General features: G+C 36.0%; 1 protein-coding gene and 1 pseudogene across 6 annotated transcripts in view; one reads left to right on the top strand and one right to left on the bottom strand.

Moving 5' to 3' along the window:
- The window catches only part of PTPN4 (protein tyrosine phosphatase, non-receptor type 4), a 192,944-nt gene extending 170,721 nt beyond the window's left edge, over window positions 1-22,223 (bottom strand). Inside the window, exons 1-2 of one of the 6 annotated variants that reach the window (XM_023534124.1) lie at window positions 21,481-22,215; window positions 21,198-21,308 (exon numbers count right to left, since the gene is read on the bottom strand). In XM_023534124.1, coding sequence (XP_023389892.1) covers window positions 21,198-21,222 — 25 coding nt within the window. In that variant the 5' untranslated portion in view covers window positions 21,223-21,308; window positions 21,481-22,215. Of the gene's footprint in view, window positions 1-21,197; window positions 21,309-21,480 lie in introns of all 6 variants that reach the window. The other 5 variants (XM_023534122.1, XM_011366099.2, XM_023534123.1 and 2 more) reach the window with 5 other exon arrangements.
- Window positions 2,459-2,577, top strand: LOC111743739 (annotated as a pseudogene).
- Window positions 22,224-25,717: the final 3,494 nt, after the last annotated feature.

The following is a 25,717-nucleotide window of genomic DNA, read 5'->3' as shown; positions in this document are numbered from 1 at the left end:
GGAGAGAGAGAGAGAGAGAGAGAGAGAGAGAGAGAGAGAGAGAGAGAGAGAGGAGAGAGGAGAGGGGGGCGGGGCATGCAGACAGACTGTTTTTGGCAGACTTGCCTTTACAAGATACTTTTAAAATTCTTTAGAGAGAAGGAAAATAATATAGGTCAAAACTCACATCTACATAAAGTAAAGAAGAGCATCAAAGAAGGAAGAAGTGAAGGTAAATTAAAAATTTTTTAAACTCTTTATCAGATAACAGTACAATACTCTCCACTTGAGTGTGAAAAGGACTTAAGGAATTTGATGGGATTTTCCTTCCATGATTAGGTAGGTGAGGGTTGAAAGGCATTTTACAAATGTGATTAAAGTCTGAAGTCAGCTGAACTAATAGAGATTACTTTGATGGGCCTGACTGAATCAGGTGAAAGCACTTAAAAGAAAGACTGAGCCCTTTCTGAAGTGAAAGTAATTCTGCTGTTGGCTTTAAAAAAAATGATGTGCCTTGCTGTGAGAGGGCCTATGAAAGGCCATGTGGCAAGGAAGTGTAAGGGCCTCTCAGAGCTGACAGCCAGCAAGGAATGGAAGACCTCAGCCCTACAGTTGACTGTATTTATCACCAATAACAAATTTGGAAGAGAATCCCAAGCTCTTGCAGACCAGTCAACACAGACTGTAACTTTTTGAGACTCAACCAAGTTGTGCCCTGACCCACCAATACTGGGAGAAAATAAATGTGTGTTGTTTTAAAGCTGCTAAATCTGTAGTAGTTCATTATACAACAGAAAACTAATACATCTTTTGCAGTGGTATACAACTCAACCAACAACATTCACAAAAGAAAATATCCAAAGAATGAAATATACATGATGATCTCTTTGTGTACATTCCACTCTTGCCTGTGATGGATATATACTTCCCTTCTCCTCAAGCCCTGCACTCCCTTCGCCAAGGGTACATGGTCTAGCCAAAGAAAGTGACCAAGACAAGGAAATACAGTAGTAACAGCAGAATCAGCAACTCAGTCTTAACAGTAGGGGGAGCTACCAAAAAAAGGAAATTGGTCAATGTCCCAATGTCAATGCAAGGTACAGGACATCAGTGTGCAAATATCTTTTCAGATATGAGTTTTCAAGGTTGAAAACCACATGATATCACTTATATGGGGGATATAAACCTAAAAGCAACAAACGAACAAGACAAACAGAGACTCATGGATTTGGACAATAGACTAGTAGTTTACCAAAGGGTGGGGGGCAGAGGAGAGGGGGAGAAGGGAGGTAGATGGGGTAAAAAGGGTCAAATATGTGGTGACAGAAAGAAATCTAACTATGGGAGGTAAACACAATGCAATTATATATATGCCTTACTGTTAAATTGTACACCTGAAACTTACAGGATTTCATTAACCAATATCACCAAAAGAAAAAATAAATTAAAAAAAGGTACAGAAATGCCAAGATCAAAAGGTATCAATGCATTTTGCCAACACTAGTCTTTCCCATTTACGAGCATATTTACTTTTGACATTTGCAACTTATACTTAAAGACTTCAAATTGAAAGCATAAGTGAATTGTCTAATCAGCTCTTGAGATTCCCCCCCAAATAACATATATTTAGTTAGCAAAATACCAAATATATTCACCCTTCTTGTCACATTTACTTTCATTCATAAAGCAATAATTCTGCTTGATTTCAGAATTTTACTACTTGAAAATTCTAACTTTGTGAGAGAATACAGTAAATCTTCATGATGATTTACAAAGAGAAAGGTCAAATAAAATCCTCCCTTGCATCTTTCTTTTTTCATCTGAAAGGTATGTCAATACAATTGAGATTATATATATATATAAAGAGATGTGGACAATTCTGTGAGTACATACTAATGATTCCATTTATATATTTGCAAGTGGAAAAGAGCCCATCTCTTTTATGGAAAGACCATGAATTGTTATCTATAAAAATGTTCATTCCTTTACATATATTCAAGGAACAAATAAAATCTTAAATATTCAAAAGTTCTAAAATTATAATAAATTTTTTTATGTCTACAGATGTTAAAAATTTATACACATTATGTTAAGTAAAAAGTGCTAAACATAAATGGTGATATTCAAACTATAAAAATTATAGACAAATATACATACAGTGGTGAGTAAAATTTTGAAATAAAATTTTCAAATTTAAAATTCTATTAACATTAATACGACGTTTTATGTTTAGTAAAAATAAGCACATTTGTTCCAATTTCTTTTACATTCAAAAGTCAAAATGGCAAACACTAAGCTTATTTTTTCAATTACTATAAACACAGATTAAGGGTTTAGGCTGTCACAAAAAGAGACAAATGACATGACTACAGCAGTAGCAAGAAAGTACAACAAAGATAGAATGGGTGACACAGAATGAAAGCAGGGGACAGACAGGTCATCCTTGACCTGATTAAAGACATCTGTGGAAAGCACAGTTGTCTACGGCCATGCTACCCTGAACAAGCCCAATCTCGTCTGATCTCAGAAGCTAAGCAGGGTCGGGCCTGGTTAGTACTTGGATGGAAGACCACCTAGGAAGCCCAAGTGCTGTAGGCATAAAAAATTTTAAAAAATAAGAGATTGTAAACTGACAAGGTCCTTGCAATCTGTGAGGTCAACCAAGGGTTGCCTTGCCTAAAAAAAAAAAAAAAAGGGCACAGTTAACAACATACTTAATATTGAAAAACTGAATGCTTTCCCACCTAATATCAGGAATAAAACAAGGATGTCCATCAGCTCTCATTACTTCTATCCAGAACTGTAGTGGAGGTGCGAACCAAGGCAATTAAGCTATTCTAGAACTAAAAAGTGAGTTGAGCAAGGCAAGATATAAGATCAATATGTAAAAATAATTTTATTTCTATAAAATAGCAATAACCAGAAATAATTTTAGAATATAATAATTTATAATAATATTAAAAGTGAAAACTTCAAAACACTGCTTAGAGAAGTTAAAAAAGAAAAAAATTAATGAGGAGACATGTTTATAGGTTGGATGATCTGTAGACTCAATGCAATCTCAATAAATATAGCAGGCTTTCTTGTGGAAATTGACAGACTGATTCTAAAATTCAAATGAAAATCAGAAAGATTTGAATAGAAAATAGCAAAACAACTCTGAAAAGGAAAAAGGGACTAAACCTACTAATTTCAAGACTTATTATAAAGTTAAAGAAATCAAGACAGTATTGTATTGGCATCAACACAGCAACAGAACGAAATCAAGTACAGAATGAGACCTACACATATACAGACAACTAAATTTTGAAAAAGATAAAGGAAATTCAGTGGGAAAAGGGTAGTCATTTCAATATGGCTGAAAACAACTGGATATCCATATGCAAAAAAATGTGAACTTCAAATCATACCTTGTACCATATGCAAAATTAACTCAAAATGGGTCATAGATCTATGTAGAATCTAAAACAATAAAACTTCTTAAAGAAAATACAAGAGAAATCCTTAGTGACCTTGAATTAGGCAAATATTTCTTAGAAACACCATCATAAGAATGATCCTTAAAAGAATAAACTGATAGACTGGACTTCATCAAAATTAAAACATCTTCTTTTCAAAAGACACTGTTAAAAGAATAAAAAGACCACACAGAGAGAGGGAGCATATATCTGATAAAGGATATGTGCTTGTATCTAGAATATATAAAGAACTCTCAAAACTCAATAATGAGAAAACAGACCCCCCAAAAACCCAATTAAAATAACAAGCAAAAGATTTGAATAGATATTTCTTCAAAGAAGATATAGAGATGGCAAATAATCACACATACAAAAAAGATGCTCACCATCATTAGACATTAGGCACATACAAATTAAAACCACAATATGATATCACTATATAGCTCTCATAATGGCTAAAATAAAAAATAGTGACAATACCGAATGTGGCAAAGACCAGGAAAAAAATGGATCTCATTTATTGCTGGTGGAAATATAAAATGTCACAACACTGGAAAACAGTTTGGCACTTTCTCACAAATTTGAACTTACTACAACTTTATGAGCTATCTATTCCACTTCTAGGTAACAAATGCATATCTCCATATAAAGATTTGTACATGAATGGTCATAGCAACTTTGTTATAGCCAAAAACTGGAAACAACTATCTATTAATAGGTAATAGATTTATTCAAATGTGGTACGTATCTTTTGTATCTATTCGTCTGTGGCATGGTAATAAAATGGAAGACAAGTAGTTAATAAAACAGAACAAACTACTGGTACATGCCAACAACATGGACAAATCTCAAAATAATTATGCTAAGAGAAAGAAGCTAGATAAAAAAAAAAAGAGAGAAAGAGAGAGTACATATGAAACGGTTCCATCTGTATAAAATTCTAGAAAATACAAACTAATCTTTAGTGAAAAACTACAGACCAGCCTGGGGATGAAAGTAGAGTGTGGTGGTATGGGGAAGAAATTACACTGGGACCCAAGAAAATTTTGGAGAGTAATGAATATGTTCACTACATTGCTTGTGGTGGTGGTGGTGGTTTTATGGATGTATAAATATGTCAAGACTTATCAAATACTACACTTTAAATATACTCATTTTATGACATTTTACCTCAATAGAGCTGTTAAAAACATGTATGGCCAAACCACTTAAGTGACAAAGTATAGAGAGAATTTTGACGTTCTGGTACAAAACCTGCTGATTATAGAACTAGATTCAATTTAACTTAACATAATGCATATTTTGGCCATTTTTTTTCATTATGTTAATATGGATAATTCTTTTACAGATGACAAGTAAAGGTTTGCCTAAGGTTACAAAGGCAAATGTGAGAGTGGCATTTGAATCCAGATTTGCCCAATCTCGAAGCAATACTATTTCCATCATAATGAAATGATTTCTACTACCTCATGCTAAAATTATTCTTATTGGTTGTTCTTTATAAAGTGAACCATGGAAGCATGTAAATTAATGAAGACATCATTGAAAAAGAATCACCACTATGTGTGAGTTTTGCAAATCTTCAATCTGATCTATTGTACTCTCTCCATTCTTTCCTCAATTTCTACGTCAACACTTCCCCCAGAAAATTTGAATGGGAAAAGAAATCACAACCACATAAACTGGATGTGTGTTACAGCAAGGGCAGAGAGAATAACGCACTGCTCATATGCACTGGTGATACTAACAGAAAAAGTATTACAAGTGGACTGAGAATCAATAGCAGTTTTGTTTTTTTATTTTGTTTAGCATAGCCTATTAATTTCTCACCTCTCCCAAAGGCTTCCCAAGTTCCTAAGTCAATGCCAAAATGGAACCTTAAAGATGGGATACATATATATACACAATGGAATACTGCTAAGCCATAAGATGAAATATTGCCATTTATGACAACATGGATGAATCTTGAGAACAGCGTGCTAAGCGAACTAAGTCAGATGGAAAAAGTCAAGAACCATATGATTTCACTCACATGTGGGATATAAAACAGAAAGTAACAAATGAACAACAAGACAAACTATGAAATTTTGAAAATTATGAAATTTGAACTTCAGTATCCATAGTTTTATTGGAACACAACCATGCTTATTTATTTACATATTGTTTATGGCTGCTTTCATGCTACAAAAGTAGAATCAAATAGTTGTGACAGAGATTACATGGCCTATAGCACCTAAAGTATTTTCTGTCTGGCTCCTTACAGAAAACATTTGTTAACCCTAGTCAAGAATATTGTATTCAACAGTTACTAGGATAACTTTTGTCCTGTGTGGTTGTGTTATGTGTTTGATTTACAGTTCATTTGTTTATTCCATTTTAGGGACACAGGAGACTTATTTAAATGTTGGAAATTAGAAATGATTGAATTTTAGAACTAGAAGGTCATTTACAGATCATGTTGTCAGTTCTGCATTGCCCAGTGGGTCAACTGCTAGCCAAATGTGGCCATTTAAATTTAACTTGATTAAAAAATTTGTTAAAAACAAACAAACTCAGAGACACAGATAACAGTATGAGGAAGGAGGGTGGTGGGGTGGGGGGGATGAAGAAGGTAAAGGGGGTCAAATATATAGTGACAGAAGAAGACTAGTCTTTGGGCAGTGAGCACACAATGCAAAATACAAATGATGTATATAGAATTGTACCCTTGAAACTTATATAATATAATTAACCAATGTCACCCCAATAAGTTTAATGAAAAAATTTGTTAGCCATATGCGTCACATTTCAAGTGTTCAGTTGTCCTATGTGGCATGGCCACTGTATAGGACAGTGTGGGTTATAAATCACAGTTTTTATCATTTTATGGATGAAGAAATTGGGGCTTAGAAAGTTGAAGTGACTATCCCAAGGTAAATCAGAGCTGGATACTAACAAGTAAAATTTGCAGTGAATCAATGGCTTACCAGGTGTACAAATGTAACAGCAGTTGTTAAGGGAAAAGAATGAAACCCTTTCCTACTAAATTCCTATGAGTGGAGCATACAAACAGACATATCTGTATTTTGAGAGCTTAATAATTGGCCAAATGGGTGCCCTATTTTTGCTGCTTTGCCCATTAATTTGTACTCATTTCCATTCATTTACTTTAAAAAAATTTTAAGTTTATTGGGGTTACATTAGTTTATAAGATTACATAGGTTTCAAGTGTATAATTCCATAATGTCGTCTGTATATTGCATTATTTGTTCACCCAAAGTCAGTATTCCTATCACTATATATCTGACCTCCTTTACCCTCTTCTATCAACCTCCATTCCCCTTTTGCCTTAGGTCACCACCATACTGTTGCCCATGTCTCTGAGTTTTTTCATAGTTATGAAATATTTTTCAAACATTAAAAAATGTAAAAATCAGTCTTAGTTCATGGATCATACAAAAACAGGTGGCAAGTCAAATATGACCAGAAGACCACAGTCTGCTAACACCTGTTCATGACTATATAATCACAGCAAGATTTAGTCTGAGGATAAATGCAAAGAAATGTTAAAAAAAAAAAAAAAGGAAAACAAACAAACCTTAAACTTTACTCAGTAAGTTTGTTGTCAGTGGTGGTCTTGATGCAGCATTCTGAAACTAGTATGTGTATTTTATATGACTGAACAAATGAATAAATACATTTGTTGTTGGAAACCAAAGGTCTCACTATGGGAGACAGGGCATTAAATATGGCATGGGAGAAGGCTAGAATTAGAGATAGTGATATAATCTCATTTTTCTAAAAACTGTATTTGCTATCTCTCTCCACTATTAGGACCTAGAATTAAAATACTCCGACAACACTAAACATTCCTAATGCCCTATATACTATTTCGCACTAAAAGGAATCAGGATTCCTTGGGAAAAAATGGCTGATTCCAGATCTGGGGCAAGGAAAATACAAGGTCAGGCTAAAATATCTTGTGACAGTAAGTAAAGAAGTCCTCAAAATCTGATGGGAACAAGTCAAAGAACATGAAAGGCAGTTTAAAAGGGCTCCCACCAGCCAAATGAGACAATTTAAGTTTCAAAATAAATGATAACAAGAATAGATAATATTCTGAATAAAAAAAGAAACCATAGGTCTAATTTGATACTAATTTTTTTTTTAATGAGGGAGAAGAAACTCTTTTTTGTAGAATGTCCAATGATAAATGTAGAAAGAATAACAGAAATAGAAAACAGCTATTTTAGAACTACCATAGCTGATTCAAGCAAGAATTATCAATAAATGCTAAAATCATCGGGTGAAAGTTTGTTGAAGAAATAAACATATAATCTGAAAGTATCTTCCCACAAATTACTTATTAAAGAGGGAAACGTACCTTTAAAATGGAGAAATCTGTCAAATCCTGCCTTAACCAAATGATTATATTTAACATCACCAAAACTGTCATAAGTACCATGTTATACACCGAGAACACAAAACCTATGTAATATTCCTGCCCCAAATGTTTAACTAGAATCTAATTATGAAAAAAAATGAAATTAAAATAATCAGACATATCCAAATTGAGCTACAAAGTAAGTGACCTGGGTCTTTCAAAAATGTGAGAAGAACGAAGAAGGGGGAAAAAGGAAGAGATATAAAAGGCAGCTGGAGAAGTGCTACAGATTAATAAGACATAACAACCAAATGCAATGCGTAGCACCTGATTCAATCATGAATGGGAGGGGGGAGCATAAAGGATTTGATTGGACACTTGGAGAAATTTTAATGTGGACTGGATATCAGATTAAAGTACTATGTCAATGCTAAATTTCCTGAGTGTGATTATGATTGCATTTTTATATAGGAAAATATGTTCATTCCTAGAAGATGCACGTTTGCAAGCTGAAGTATTTATAGGTAAAATATTATGATCATGTCAGCAATCCTCAAATAGAAATTTTAAAAATACATACACAGAGAAAGATAAAGCAACGGCAAAATGTTGGCAACTGGTCAATCTATATGAAGGACGCATGGGTGTTCAATATACTATTCTTGCTACTTTTCCATAAGTTTGAAATTTTTCAAAATAAAATGTGGTGAGTAAAGAGTAAGAAAAATATTCCTTTGAAATTATTTTTACACAACGAAAGAAGATACCATAAAACCTTTGTTATCCAAAATTATTAAATCAATTAACTATTCCGAAAAAGTTTTCTGGATAGTTGACAACCCTGTACACTTATTTGAAATGGAATGTTCTCAAACAAACCATCTGCTTTGCTATAATCTTATTATACAATGCTTCGGATGTAACTATAAATTAAAATGCTGGTAGTGTAAGATGCCGGACTGAATAACTTAGCTTACTGCTATACCACTATACATTATTCAGTGAAGCCTCCCTCAGTCCTTTTGAACTGAACTTAGCAATATAAAACTGAACAAATCAGATTCTCTTAGGACAGTGCTATCAAAACTGAGCTATAAAACTGATACCCTGTAAAAGGAAAAAAATCTAATGTAGCAAGAGTTTTGCTCTAAAATTTACCTCTATATTCAATATACCAAACACATTTATATAGTAGTTGCTATGCAATAACTTGTACAAGAAATTTATTTAAGAAATGGTATATGCTACACCAAAAAAGTATCCTAATCATATGCAAATCAATTAACAGACATGAATGCATAGCATTGGACCTGACCATTGATTCACTGGTGTACAGGCAGCATTTTCCAAATGTCCTTTTTATATCCTCTAGTCTAGTCAACTGTTACTGACCTGTTAAGAATACCGAATTTCAATGTCAAAATAAATTTGATCATTTTAAAGTATATATTTAAACAGAGGAATCTAATTTGAACCATTTCTTGCATCAAATTTACTTACCTGAGGCCTCTCCTTTCTTTGCTGCTTAATCTTTTACATAGCATTATATCCTATTTATATATTACTTAAAATTTGGTGCATGTGTGAATGTTTACATGAGAGCGAGGGAGGGGGAATGGGAGAGTCAGGAAAAGGGAGAGAGAGAGAGAGACAGAGAGAGGTACAGAGATACAGAAAGATACCTAGATCCATACTAAGGCCCACAAAGAATGCTCTAGTCCTGTGCCTTCAATATACCTATTCATTCACATAAACATACCAAGAGCTTCTCATGGCTATATACAATTGTAGGTGCTAAAGTTATAAATTTGTATACATCTAGATCTCAGCCCTCAAGGAGCTCACAGTCTAGTTGAGGAAAGAAACTTCAAATAATTCAGTGAAATAATATACTAAAAAAGATATAAACAAACTCTTTTAGTATGTCAAAGAATTACTGTCTCTCTCCTGACTGCAGCTCATTACCTAAGCAGTAGAAACAACTTCAGCTGCTGCTAGTGCTTTCCCTCTTCCTCTCCCTCCCTATTTTCTAAATTCCTATTCTTTAGTCTCCTCCACATGAAAGTCTAACAATGAAGTTGATCTTTCAAAAATACCACCAGCCAATGAAAATATTCTTCTCTTCCCCCTATCTAAAAAGAACCAACCGTGTAGTAGTGTATGTGGTATCATCTTTTGGGCTTTAGTGCTCCTTTTTTCTTCAGCAAAAAATATTTTATTAGTTAGGGGATGACTGTAGGGTATTTTTAGATGAAAAAGAAAAACAACACTAGCCTCTAGAACTATCCTTCCTTTAGAAAGCAACTGTGTCATTTAAGCAGTTTCTTTGTAACTGAACACAAACAATAGTTTATAGCACCTAAATGTTTAATGGTTTCAATCTGCAGGTTGAGACTCATTGGCTATGAAATCAATTTAGTGAGTCAAAACAAACACTTTTTAAAACAAAATAGAACAGAATAAAATAAAAGCTGTCAAGAGCATGATGTAAAAAGTACCTCAATGAAGGTAAAGTCTAAACTGGCTTTATATCTGCTCATAATACCATCCAATCCTATCGCCTCATATATGTTTTCATGAGTTCTTACGTCTGTTGAAAAAAACTGATTATGAGTCTTTCACGAATAAAGTTAGATTAAAAGACAAGAAAGGGCTCTGCGAAGGGGCCAAAAGTATAATAATACAAATTATTAATATACATGGGAAGTAATACTGCTTCATAGTTAAGACTGCCAGCTCAGGAATCAGACTGGTTGAAGGCTCAATCTCTACTACCTTTATGACTTTAGATAGTTACTAAACCACTCTGTACGTCAGCTTCCTCATCTATAAATGAGTTGCTATGAAGATTAAATGAGAATACATAAGAAGTCCTTAGCACAGTGCCTGGCACATAAAAGGACCTAATACATGTTAGCTATTATCATCATCATTATTGAGCACTACCTCTCTAAATATACAAAACTGACTTTAGGAAAAATTTGGAAATATATGTTTTTATTAAAATATTCTAGTTACACAAGAATTAAAACAGTATTGATTATTAAAAGCCCCAGAAACCAAAGAATGTCCAAGAAATACCAGTAATCTAGTTGCATGGAAAAAAATTCTCAAGGGAACAGCAACAATTAAAGTAGGAAAGATATTTGGAACTGTACTATAGAGGGGTTTGCACTAATTTGGGCAATAGTGGCATAGTCCAGGGGTCAGCAAGCGATAGCCCACAAGCCAAATCTGCTCACTGTCTTTTTGGGCCTAGAGTTAAGAATAGTTCTTCCAGATGAACATTCACAATTGACCTGATGAAAGGGAATACTAATTCTAAACCCCACTTAAGTGAAACATTATCCCATTCCATTCTTCTCATTAGTAGAAAAACACAAAAAAATTAAATTCAATTATGATTATATTTTTATTTCATCAATAAAATTTGTAAAAAAAAATTTTTTAAATAAAGAGTCTCAAATCAAGTGTCTATATGTTAGACAATTAGATAAATGTTCCTCTTCACTCTCCCCTACCCTATCCCTTGTTCAAATATCTATTGAATGTCTCATAATGTGCCAAATAGAGAGAAGCAACATAAATATATCAATAAACGAAACAACACAAAAGCCCCTGCCCTTATGGAGCTTCTATTCTAATGCAGAAAGAAAAAAAATTATATAGTATATTATAAGGAATGTGGGAATAGAAATATAATTATAGGAATGTGGGAATAGAAATATAATTATAAATAGGGTATTAAGGAAAGGCATTACTGAGAACTTTTTGAGTAGACTTGAAAGGAAGTGAGGAAGTGAGCCATGTGGACACCTGCCTGGAACACTTAGGAAGAGGTGTTCTAGGGAGAGAGAAGAACAAGCACAAAGACTCAAAGTGGGAACATTTCTGGTTTGTTCCAGGAACAGCAAAGAGGCCAGTGTACCTTGAGAAAAGTGATCAAGGAGAGTAGTCAGAGATGAGGTCAGAGAGAGAGCAGGGGCCTCCAACCCTCGGGCTGTGGACCAGTACCAGTCCATGGCCTGTTAGGAACTGGGCCACACAGCAGGAGATGAGTAGTAGGCAAACAAGCGAAGCTTCATTTGTATTTGCAGCTGCTCCCCTAGTTTCCTCAATTTAGTTTATTACACCCCTCTTTGTAACTCTTCTAAGACAATCAATCTCAAACTTTAGTATACCTCAGAATAACCATAACAGCATTTAAACATTTCCTAGGCAACCACCGCTCCATCCCTCACCCACCCTTTTATGAATCTAAGGTCTGAGGTGAAACTTGGGGAATTGATCATTTTAATCAGTGTCTCATTTGATACTTGAGAAGCCTGAGTGTTCTGGTAATATACTGTGTACTTATTAATTACATATGACTTATCTGTACGTATTCTAGCTGTATACTAACACAAGCCTGCCTGAACACACTTCAAAACCAACTAGCTTAGGTCATTAATAACTTTTCAATAGTCAAATTCAAAGCACTCTTGTTATCCTCTTCTCTCAGCGGCATCTGACACCTTCCTGAAACTCTTTCCTTCATCACCTTCTACCACACAACTGGACGCTCTCCTCTCTCACCACCATTCAGTCTTCTTCACTGGCTTCTTCACTTCTGAGAGCCCTTAACCTTTAAGTAATGACGGTTGGGGACTGTGTCAGTGATCCTCTTCCAAACTTGACACATACTTCATAAGCTGTAACTGTCCCACTCACTGCTTCAACTACTACCTATGCGACCTTAAATCCTGCCAGTTTGAATTCCAAACTATTTTCAGGTAGTCAGAGGCTATGCAGTATAGGAGGAAAAAGATGATTCATGCATCATGCAAATCTGAATTCAAAATATTTGCTCTTCTATTTATATGGTAACATGCCCAAAGTCACACACTTTCCTGAATTTCAGCTTTGTTCTCCTTTAAAACTGGAGATAACATGTTTCTAACATATTTTGTTCAGATTAAATAAGGAAAATAAAAAGATTAGAGTTCCATTCTCTTCCTAGCATGGACCTGACAGCATGCCCTGAGAATCCCATGGGTCTCAGAGGTGGCAGGCAAGTGATAACTAGCCTGGGGTTGGGAGACTGGCACATACAAGGGGACTGAGCAAATAAGTAAATATACTGAGGATAATGGGGGCTAATTTCTCACTGCTGAAGAAGGAATTTATAAAAATAGAGAGGGAGAAGACTACAAAGAACCCTGAGTTGTTGAATTGGAATTGGATGTATTAGTGTGAACTTAAAACATATATACACACACATACATATATAATAGATACATACAAATAGATACAGGAAGAAATTCAGATGTTTACATGTATGTGTGTGTATGTGTGTGTATATATATATATACATATAATATCTGCTCATAATACCATCCAATCCTATCGCCTCATATATGTTTTCATGAGTTCTTACGTCTGTTGAAAAAAACTGATTATGAGTCTTTCACGGTCTGCCCTAGAAGTGATGATACGCCATTAAACATCCAAATCTTCATTTCTAAATACCACCTCTACTAAAAGAAATCAGGATTCCTTGGAAAAATGCATGATTCCAGAGTTGGGACAGGAAAATAAAATAAGTCTGGAACATCTTGTTGTGCCAGAAGTTAAGGAAATACTCAAAAGATGGGGACATGTCAAAAAGACACAGGATGGGATATAAACCTCAAAGTAACAAATGAACAGGACAAACAGAGACTCATGGACATGGACAATAGACTAGTGGTTACTAGAGAGCAAAGGGGAAGAGGGGTAGCGGGGAGGTAGACCGGGAAAGAAAAAAAAATTAAAATCATTTCTTCAATTAAAATAAATAATTAAAAAAAAAAAAAGACACAAGAGCCATCTTGAAGAGGTTCCCACTAGCCAAATCTAGGACAATTTGAGCATCAAAATAAAATTTAAAAATGATAATAACTAATAAACCCCCCTGAATCAGAACAAAAATCTTTGAGTACATACTGAAATAAATAAACAAATAAATAAATTAAATGGCAGAAAAGGGAAACATCTGTTTTCAGTAGAAAATCAACAAATAAAAGCAGATGGTGACCTTCACAGTAGTGGTTGATTCAGGCAGGAGTCATCAGTGGACCCAAAGGCTGGTGGACAGAGGTTTGATGAGGAACAGAACATTGACACAGTCTTGGAGATCTTCTCACAAGAGTTACCAGTTACAAAAATAAAAATGATAACTTTACAATAAACATAAACTTAACAAGGTATTCAAGGTTATATATCACCATTGCTGAGACTGTACACCTCCTAGTAAAACACTAAGAATATCACATCATTTCTGACATTTCTGCCAATAATGCATTCCGTCTGCACGTAAGCAACCACTAGATGGACAGAAGTTAAGGGACATCTTACAGAATAGAAAAAAATCTAGGTCATAAAAGACAGAGATATAGTGAGGAACTGTTCCAAACTGAAGGAGACTAAGGAGACAACTAAATGCAATATATGATCCTGGATTGGATTCTGGACCAAAAAGGAAAGAGAGACACTAATGGGACAGTTGGAAAAATCTGAATGGCACCTGGGATCTGAAGGTAGTGTTATATCAATGCTGATTTCCTGATTTGGTGGTTATGTAAAAGACTATCCATGTTTTGGTAAATAAACACTAAATTATTTAGAAGGGACAGGAACTGTGTCTACAACTTAACTCTCAAATGGTTCAGAAAAAGTCTAATGAAATTAGAAACAGTACAATCTTCTGAAATGGCTGGAAGTAGGAATAAAAATGAGAGACATGAAATGAAACAATTAGGTAGTTTCACTGAAATCTGAGAATCCAATAAGATATAGCAGAATGAGGGAAAGGGTCAAAGACAACACCAAGGTTAAGTCAAGCACAATAATTTGCACCCTCATCTTGTGTATAATTAGTATATATGTAGTATACACCTTGTGTATAATTAGTATATATGTAGTACAATGTTAAAAATTTGTTGAAGTTCATGTTGCGGGGATGGTATATTAAATTCTGTACTTTCACAAATTTGCTGTAAACCTAAAGTGCTTCAAAAATGTAAAGTCTACAAAAATTTTTTTAGTTGCAATAGTCAAGAAAAAAGAAATTGGTTGAAGGGGACTTTGGGGGCTCTTTGTGCTGTTCTTGCAACTCTTCTGTAAGTTTGAAATTATTTCAAAATAAATTAATTTTAAAAATTCAATGAGAATTTATGACAATCTTGATGCCTAGCAAAATGCCTGCCTTACCACAGGTACTCAATAAAAATTTGGCTTTCCCTTCCCGGCTGCCTAAAGAAAAAAATCTTAACATCATTGTCAACCCTTTCCCTCTTTCCCCTATATCCAATGGACTCTCAGTTCTAGTGAGACCTAATCAGTTTTCAGTTCTGGTCCCACATTCTCATCCTTATTTCCCCATTTTTCCATTTCTGGCTCTTATCTCTCACCTGGACCACTGTAAGAGCATCCTAACTGATCCCTCTGCTCTATTTTTAACCTCATCTTTACACTATCCCTATATCCTTGCATCATTATCTAAAAAAGAGTTATCTTTCAAAATGTACATCTAATCTTATCATTCCCTTATTTAAACATTTATAATTGCTCCCCAGAATAAATGTTGATTTCCCAAGAGGCAGACTAAACATGTGTGTAGGGAACTAGCAATGTAGGAGCACCAAAAAGATATTTCACATACATACATAAAACAATGAAGTAGATATTCCTAGGGAGAGGGGGAGGGAAGAGGGGGTTTTGACTTAACTTTCTTTATGCTTATTTTAGGATTTGGTATTGGTTTTATTTCTGATTACACAATGGGGGTACCAGGGATGAGTAGGTACCATTAACTTTCCAATACTTAAAGCTTCTAAAACAGTGCTTTCCCCAATCCTTTTCCCAACTTGGCACCAAAGAAAATAATATATTTTTAGTATACTGAGACAAGCCAAAGGGACTATTCAAGATCAAAAAGAACCATCCTGGGGGGTCCAATATAACCCATCCCATAGGCTGATGTGTATTTTGCTCTCCAGCTCACTGGTAAACCATTCATGGCACACCAATTGAGAAGCTCTACTCTAAAGGTCTTACCATGATCCCACTCGTAACCCAAACAAGGACCCTCATGTTTTATCTCCTACCATAGTCAATTCACGGGTACAGGCACACAGATTCACACATAAAATCAGACACCAACACCCAACCTACAGACCGAGACAGACATATACAAGACAACTTGCATTTCTCCCAACATACTATGCATACTTCTGACTATCCAGATCAATTCCAACTTCTCTCTACCCAAATCAATTCCAACTCATTCTCCAAGACACTGCTCAAATGTCACTTCTCATTCCCCCCAGATTCATTACATTTGTCACTCTGAACTGTAATTGCTTATTGACATGTATTGCCACCCTAGAATTTGAGCTCAAGGGCAAGAATCATCTTATCTACCTGTATACCATTAATCCCTATAATAAACATTAAAATGTTTGTTTAATTAACACACATTTGAATGTTTACTACATAATTCCCCCAATAAACCAATTTCTTCAAAATATATTAATTAAACAATGAGGTACAATTTTACAATCAAATCAGCATTTTTCCAAAACAAGAACACCCATTGTTTATTAAGAGAGAGATTTGGCATAGAAATATTCATTTCACTGGATCGTTATCCCAGTACCAGAGTTTCAGATAGAGGAAACAAACAAACAAGCTGTAAGCACAAATATTCACTGCAGATTATAACACTGGAAAGTTTAGAAACAGCCAAAATGTTTAACAAAAAGTAAATGACTAAACTGATAAGTCATCTGAATGTCTAAGCAATTGTTTAAATTACATTCATGATGGTGATAGTGCAAGAATGGAGAAAATGATATCAGCTACCATTTATTGATCATCCCTTCTATTTAAAGAGTAGTGCTAAATGCTTTACATATATTACCCTAATCCTCACAACAATTCAAAGCCAAGTATTATCCTAATTTCACAGACAAGGAAGTAGGCTCAGAGGTTAATTTGCCCAAGGTTTTTGAGACCAGATTCCAAGCCAGATCTGATTCCAAAGTGTCAGTTTTTCCCTACGTTACACTGCCTCTACTATACAATGTTTCCAATATATTAAACTCAAATTGTATCTCTACCATACAACTTTATTTTAAAAAATATGGACGAAAACCTGGAAGGAAATAAAAATATCTATTAGAGTGGTTATTAAGGGTGAATGTTATTATTTTCTAAAAATCAGCAACTTTTTAAAGCAGAATTGCTGAATAATGGACTAATAATGGACTCATGAAGCAATAATCCCCATTTTCATTTTATTTTTCTACATTTCCATTAAAGATACAGAGTAGGTAACAAAAACTTAAGGATGCACTCAACTAACTACATCTAAACAATCACATATGAACCCCAGGGTACTTATTACTAGGATTCAAAATCTGGTCATTATGATTGGATTAAGCAGCATTCTTGCAGAAAAAGGTGAATTTTGAGGAAGACTTAAAGAGGAGGCACATGGACTGGGGACAGGAATGTTTAAACTGAGGAAACAAGGGCAGAGGGAAAAACAAGAATGTTTCCTTTTTAAACAAGAATAACAACTAGGGTGAGATGAAGTTGGTGGAAAACCTTCAAGGCCAAACAGACAAGTTTGGAATTAATTTGATAAGCAACAGAGAACTGTAATATATTCTTAAATGGGAAGGTGGCAATGTTGAAATACGGTCTTTAAAGATGCAAACTTTGTCCCAAGGTACTGCCTTTGGTGACAAGTTTTCACCAAACAATTGGGGGGAATATAACCCATTATCCTCTATGTGTGCTTTGCACACACTTATAAAAAAAAGAAACTGACAAAAATCTTTATATAAAGCATGAGCATACTGGGGAGGGGGGACTTTCAGATATAATGCTTATGAATATTAAATGCCAGTGTACATTTTAATAAGAATCAGAACTTTAGAGCAAGAAGAGACAGAGATCATCTTTTAGTAACAACTTCCTTTTCAAAATGAATTAAAGTGAGGCTCAAGAATGAAATACTTTGCTTAATATATATAAACTAATAGAAAGTTCAATATTAAAACTCAGATTTTTCTAGGCAGCAAGATCTAAAGCTGTGCTGTCCAATACTGTAGCTACTAGAAACATCTGGCTATTTAAACTGCTTAAAATTAAAATTTTAAATTCAGCTTCTTGGGCATGATAGTCATATTTTCGAATGCTCTATGCCATACATGGTTAATGGCTACCATATCTGACAATGCAGAAAAAGAGTACAGCGGATCCTTAAATAACATCACTTGGTTCAATCTTGTTTTGTTGATGAGATGCTACAGAAACTTAACTTCTGTTTATATCGATTTGGCTTTGGTAAAAATGGTTTCATTATACATCATTTTCCTTAAAGCTGCAGAAGTTATCGATGACTTTAAAGTGAGGACTTGCTGTATTTCCAGCATTGCAGAAAGTTTAACTGGACAGAGTCTGACATCTGACAGACTTAGACTGGATTCTACGAGCTAGAAGTGTGATCCTAAACAAATTAACTACTCCTTCCCCTATTATGAGGAGGCAGGGGAAAAGGAGGAGATTAACAATACCTACTTCATGAAGTGTACTTGATGATTATATGGGATAACATGTAAAACCCCTGTACACTGTCTGGCACATAACAGACAATAAACACTTCCTTCTGGATCCCTTTTTCTTTCTACTCCTCTAACCACCTTATTAAAAGATACAAATACAATAACTCACCCAAATTAATATCTTCCCCTCGACATAATCCACAGAACTTAATTTTCATTATTCCTGCCAATTTCTTCAAATATCTGCACCTCTCTTCCAGTGTTTCTACTTAAGAATTATGAAATGAAGAATGGATGTGTGGGGGTAAATGCCTCTGATGTTTTCCATCCTATTTTAAATGTGACTATACTGATTAATCATGCAAAGGAAAAGAAATCAATTACACTGTTCCTAATACTATACTTCCACACCAATAAAGATTCCATAGTACTTCTACATTATATTACTTCTTACCATCTGTACTAGTAATTGAATATTAAGTGAAGAAATAACACCTTTCTCCTACAGTATTGTCCTGGGAAACAATAAAAACAATAAAAAGGAATTCCAGAATGCTAAACCAACCATCACGCAGCTTAATCTGGTGAACTGACAATTTAACAAATTTGTACTATAGCATATAAAAAACTTCATAACATGCATGTTACTATCCAGAGAAACAACATTCAATTCAGTTTGTAACTAGTGAATTTCTGCCAATACTAAATTTTATTAAGGAGCAACAATTCATATTTAGCCATATAGTCACATAAACTTGCCATTTCTAGAGAGGTTACCTATTTTACATTCCTAACACCTAACATAAAGAATTAAAGCAGAACTTTTAAAAATTTGTCTTTAACCATCAACCAAACAATATTTTTACATATTTTTTAAAGTTTTCTTGTTGTTTAAAGTGACCATATTAACTCTCAGAGGGGAAAAAACAAAAATCCTGTCAATAACAGTGTCTCCTTGAAATTGTCTGGTAATCTCTTACTTTGTTGCTTAAAGATAATTTACTAAAAAAACATGACCACTGATCCCCCTTACAGAGTTTAGAATAAGTCATAAATAAATACTAAATGGATAACACTACACATTGTACTCTTTTACAACTCAAATTAATTATGTGTAATAGATAAAACTAAAATATTTTGAGCATACAAATCACGGAGTTTAACAATCACCTACGGGAGTCACATAAGTTAAAAAATTTTTTTAGTTTTTTATTACTATACCACATCAAGTACTTTATACATTAAAAAAAAGGCTTCTATACCTGAATTTATGAAATCTAATATAATTGGTGAGATATAGTTTTTTAAAGTCCTTCAATTATAATGAAGTGTACATTGGTCACAGTAGAATAGTTCAAATGAATTTTCCTGAGGGCACATTCTGAGTACATCTGACCCAGAAAGTATTTTTAGCAAGTGTGTTCAATCAATGCTGGTTTTACGCCTAGCCTAAATTAGAAATTGGGTGTCACAAATTTAAAGTAACAAAGTTATTAGGGACATTTTTAAAGATATTCAATTAGAACATAAGAAAAAAACCCTAAGCTCGATACAATTCAATAAATATAACCCAGAAGCGAAGCAGGTTAGAAAACAGGCACTAAGAAAGTCACATCCTCATTCATTACTGCTTTTGAGGAACCTATGATTTTCTAACTTAATAAACGTTAACCTACTCGATTAACATTAATTAAAAACTACAAAAGTTACAATTTCTCGCGTTTTCAAAATCTCTTGTCGAATGTTTAAAACAGATGATCTAAATCATAAATATTTCCATGTACAAAAAAGACCATGTTTCTCTTCTTATAAACCACTCCAGATCATATTATGAGACCATGCACATGTTTCTATACAAAACGGTAACAAAGATGTGTGTCATGGGGAAAAAAAAAAAATGAAGAGTGTGTTAATTGGAGCATAAATTTATTCTGACAAAAAATGGTGGGATCCACAAAATGATTGCACTCTTGTATTACGAGTCAGTAAAGAAATTCTGTACAATACATAAACTTTTGCTCACAAAAAGTCTTTTAAAAAAATCTGTAGGTTGAATTTATAGTCATCAAATTCAAGATTTAACTGACATATCTAGCCCTATTTCATCAAGCACATTTTGGGCTCTGAATAATCATTTATTTTAAGGTCATCTCCTCCCTTAAAAAAAATGAAAAACAATTTTTTTCCTCTGGCATGCTAAAGTTCAAAAATCAGGATAAAAAAATGTTCTGGCTTTCACTGTTCTACAACCTTCCTTTCTACTCAAATCGTCTTTCTAAATCGGATACACTGGTTTTCTGTATTGTTTCAATTGGGCCCAAGATCTGGTCACATAAACCAATATTACCTCCAATTTCTTGATTCGACAAGGAGTTGGTATACTGCATGTACACAGGTTCTCCTAGAACAAGCGCTTGAAAATCCTACAAATCATCCTGGTACACTGTGGTGTCTCCATATAATGCAACCTCAGACATAAAGTCTCCCATTCTAAGTTTCTCAGAAACATGTAAACATATGTCTGTGCAGCTGTAAACTGCTCCATTTTAAATAAACCCTGGGAAATGAATGCATCAGTACGTTTATTTAGATACATCTCAACTTTTTTTTTTTTTTTGGCCCAACTACAGATTCTTAAATACAAATATATACCGGTAGAATCATAAGAGGCTTAAAACTTCAGTGGTAGGAAACAGTCTGCCCATGCAATATGCAGGAAGCGCTCATATAAGCCAATTTAAAAAAGAAAAAAGAAAACAGGAATCCTAGCAGCAATGGAAAACTCAAAAGATTCTAAAACCTTACCTGGGGTTTTGGTACCTTGGAACATTCCATCTCCGCACCTATTCCAGCCCTTCCGCTCACCCTAAACAGAGATTCCAACTATAACCCCCAGGAGCTCCGAGAGCAAAGGTCCTGGGAAGAAAGGGGGGTGGGGGGACGGTGGGGAGCATCATTTTTTTTCTTCCTTTTAAATCAACCTCGTACCTCCGGCTTGCCCTACCTAGCTCGCCTCCCGCGAGCCACGCACGCCCCAGGTAACAACGTGCAGGGCCGAGAGGCCAGCGGGGATCCTAGAACCTCTTACCTTCGTATCACAGCCGCGTCCTCTCGGCTTGAGAAGAAAAGCCTCGAGGCCCGGGCGCGCCGGGGAGAAGCGCGTTCGCCGCGCCGCTCCCGGGGGTTCCCTCAGCGGCCCCCCAGCAGCCACCGCTGCAACGGCCACGCCACGGCCGGGAGCCGCCAGCACCACCTCATACTGCGGGGCTGCCGTGGACCAGCGCCGCCGGGAGACCGGAGGGAGACAGGCAGCGGGCGCGCGCTCCCACCTCCCTGCGGGGATGAGATAATCCACACCCCCTAAAAGTGCCGTGGGGGAGGGGAGCCCCGGTGAGGGGGTCTGGCCCCCAAACTCTGACTGTACAGCCAAGGCCAAGTCTATCCCTTCCCAGACTCAGGCCCTGAATTCAGCCCCTAGGGACCCAGGAATCCTGAGAGGACAAAGTGGGGGGGCCGCGAGGAGCGGAAAAGCGCGCAGCGCGCCGTGAGCGGGCGGGTAATCCTGGGCAGCGTTTGTGTGTTAGAGTGCAAGAGGCGCTCAAGCCCCCGCCTCCTTCTCCTCCTCCTCGGTCTCGTTCTCCTCCCTCAAGCACACCCCGTCACCCAGGCCACAGCATAGCAACCAAACATGGCGGCTGCGCAGACGCCACCAGTCAGCGGCCGAAAGCAGCGGCGGCAGCAACAGGAAGCGATCTCGCGAGAGGTGAGGCCCTTCCCCGCTAGCACAAGCTGGAGAGGTTGCACCAGACAGAGCGCCGTGGGACACGCAGGTGCGAGGGAGGGCGGACCTGGATAGGTCGAGGAGGAAGGGCTGGGAAGAGGAGGCGGAGCGCTGTGACTCCACCCCATGTGCCTGCTGCGATTGGTTACTTGAACACCGACCCCCGCTGGCTCTACTGACCTAAGGGACTGTACCGAGGGGCAAGAAACCTAAATTTTAAAGGGGAAAACCAGACCTATTTCCCAGTTCGTCCCAACTTCAATTCTAATAGAGGATCTAGGTTTTAGGATGCGGCTTTGAATCATTTCCTGTCCTAAATATAGACTCTAAAACAAAGATCCAATGTTCATTTGTAAAACAAATGTTTAGGTGCCTTCTGTGTGCCAGAAAATGTGTGGTTTTAAAAATCGAATTCATTCTAATAATGCATATAAATTTGGTGTTATCACGCCAGAGTTTTTACCCAGGTACATTCTAACATTTTATTGATGATACACATATCTTGGTGTTAAGACAGATGTTTACGGCCTGGGTAAAATCATCCGAAGTGACGAGTGGAAGGATTTGGGAATCGTCACACTTCCTTTTGCCTTTTTTTTTTTTTCTTCTGGTCAGTGCACTTTCCTGTCGTCTGGCGCCTACTTGCTCTTTCTTGCTCTTAGCTTCAGCACTTCACCAGAGCTCGCCTTTATAGAAGCATTCTTTCAACAATGTCTTTACCCCCTAAGCCAACAAAATGCCTATTTGCTAGTCAGGGGTGGTTTTTGCAAGATGAAATCTTGCAAATTTATACAAATCTGTGAAAGACAGTAATTTATATTGACCCTCTTCTCTTTCTCATCCCCAAAATGTTTTTTCATTTTAAAAAGACAACTTGTCAGTCCATGTTTTTCCTGCTTTACCTCTTCTACTTAATTCCCTTCCTAGACCTTAGTTCCAGCCAATATTCATCCTTCCTTAAATACGCTTTCCTACCTCCAGCTCTCTGTTTTCTATGCCTTTGTTCATGCTGTTCTCTTCACCAAACTGCTCTTCACTTCATCTCTACCTATCAACCACACATTACATGGGACGGACTTCCACCAGAAGTAAGAAGTAATTTCTTCCTCCTGTGACACTGATAATTCTAGGTTTATACCTCCCTTTTTCTTATCACAATGTACATTTTATTATACAATACTTATTCCTGTGAGTCTTCTGGCCATTACTACATGGTAAGATACTTAAGGGCAAGGACCTTAGTCATCTTTGTATTCCCTATATGGCCTGATGACACTGCCTAGTGTTAAAAAACTTCGTTGAAAGAACGAAATGCTTAAATCTTTATTTGGGGGAATTTCAGGAAGGTACTAATGACACAGCAAGCTCTTCCTCAGCTTCAAATCTGTTAGATTGCTGTGTCTCTGGGTGATACTGGTCTGGTCTAGATTTGTCCTTGTAGAACCTTGAAGCTAGTGCCTCAACTAATCTTCCTATCCCCAGACCTTCTCCCTCCAACCTATTCCTCCCACCCCATCCATAAACCACAATAACCTTTTATGCAAATATAAATCTGAATTGTAATGTAAATATAGCTGGAGTCTCAACACTGGAGGGGCTGGAGGGGGACACCCTTTGTTTTGGGAAACTCCACAGAATGAGCCCTTTAAATAAACAAATGTAAGCCTCATATCTATCTTGGAAGTCACTTTTTAAAAATTGACATATAATTCACATATCATAAACTTCACCCTTTTCAAGTGTACAATTCAGTACTTTTTAGTATATTTGCAAAGTTGTATAGCCGACACCACTAATTCCAGAACATTTTCATCACCCCAAAAAAGAAATTTGTACCCATTAGCAGTCACTCTCCATTCTCTCTTCTAGCCCCTGACAATCATTAATTTACTTTCTGTCTCTATGGATTTGTCTACTCTGGACATTTCATATAAATGGAATCATACATATTATAAATTCTCTACAAACATATGTAAATTTTGCTCTTATTTAAATTGCAGTTTTTTAAAAATTAACATATTCCTATTCTGGATCATTTTGATGATTTTGTTTTTGGCACCAAGAACTATAACTTTAATTTTTTTGGACTAATGAGGAAAGAATAGAATACTTCTTATGGAGATGACAGTATTCCGGTTAAGTGAAAGTCAAGCATCTTCATGGCACACTGTACAAAAGTTTCATGGAAATTCAAATAGAGAAGCATGTTGGGATAATTAAGTCAATTATAAGCCCGCCTTAAAAAGCCAGTTTAGTAGCAATGAGTTCCATATTCTTATTGCGAAAAACAACTTAATTTCAGCAAAATAACATCATCCACAACATTATATAATATTAATTGAATTTTTAATTTTGTTAATTTAATTTGCTAAATTGTTTTGGTTTTATAGATGTAGAAGAGCTGTGAGAATAAAGATTCTATGCCTAATCTTATGTTTATACTTAATTAAGAAACATAACTTAAATAAGTTAATTTAACATTTGAGAGTTAGCAAGATTTTTGTTTTTCATTTAAAAGTAGCCTCAAACACTACTAGATATTGGCAGACATTGCTATTGACTGTGATTTTTCCCCCTTGTCTGCAGCCTGCCTTTGGCTATGCTTTGGGAGAGTAAGAGCAAGGTTGTGTTGACACTTAAAGGGTGTTGGCAGGGAAGGACTGGCCTTTCTGCACTGTGTGGGTAACTTTAGGACCTTTCCTAACCCTGAGTAGGTTCAGCCAAAAGAGAACAGGCATTTGTTTCTAGCTTGTGTAGCTACACCAGGCTTCCTGGGCCTTGGCAGTGATATCTGGCAACCACAAGGCAGCAGAGAAGGAGCTTTGACAAGGCACTGTGGCTGACTGACCAGTCACCCCCACCCCTATCAGCAGCTTGGGAGGACCCTTTTGTAAAAAATGGATAACCCTTGGGTTACTGGCGATATCTAGGGAGGAGAACACCAAGGGAAAGCTGGACTCAGCTTGCTAAGTAGAGCTCAGAGTGATATGAATTTTAACATTGAAAAACACCTGACTTGATTTTGTTGTCTAAACTGGTCAGGTGGAACCTGCAAGGTACACAGGCTTTCAAACACCTGATCTCTGACATGTGACCTAATTGGATATCTGTCTGCCTTAGCTGCACGATTAAGGGAAAAATTCATCTTTTTACCTGTCTGGAGTTTTCAGGCATAACTTAAAGCAAAGCAAAACAAACAAATTTAAAGCATTTATACCTTTAAAAAGTCATACATTTTTCCAACAAGTTTAAAATTCTGTGGCAGAATTCTGTGGCTTGGGCTTCCTTAAATCATAGAGCTTCTTTAAATATACTTAAATATATAATATTTAAATATACTTAAATATATAATCTGAGGCAATTGGCCCAGATTTGGTCACTCTGTCAACATGGCCCTCCCTCTTTTCACCCGCCAGCAATTCTTTCCTTCCCTGGAATCAAGAGCTAAGTGAAAATTTAAAAATCAAAGACCTCCTGCCACTCCCAGTTCCATTCCCCAAAGGTAAACACTATTAACAACTTCTTGTGTATACTTCCAGAATTT

Source organism: Pteropus vampyrus, unplaced genomic scaffold, assembly GCF_000151845.1.
Source record: "Pteropus vampyrus isolate Shadow unplaced genomic scaffold, Pvam_2.0 Scaffold120, whole genome shotgun sequence".
Lineage (NCBI taxonomy): Eukaryota > Metazoa > Chordata > Mammalia > Chiroptera > Pteropodidae > Pteropus > Pteropus vampyrus.
Note: the sequence above shows the minus strand (reverse complement) of the source record. Positions and strands in the feature narration are given on the sequence as shown.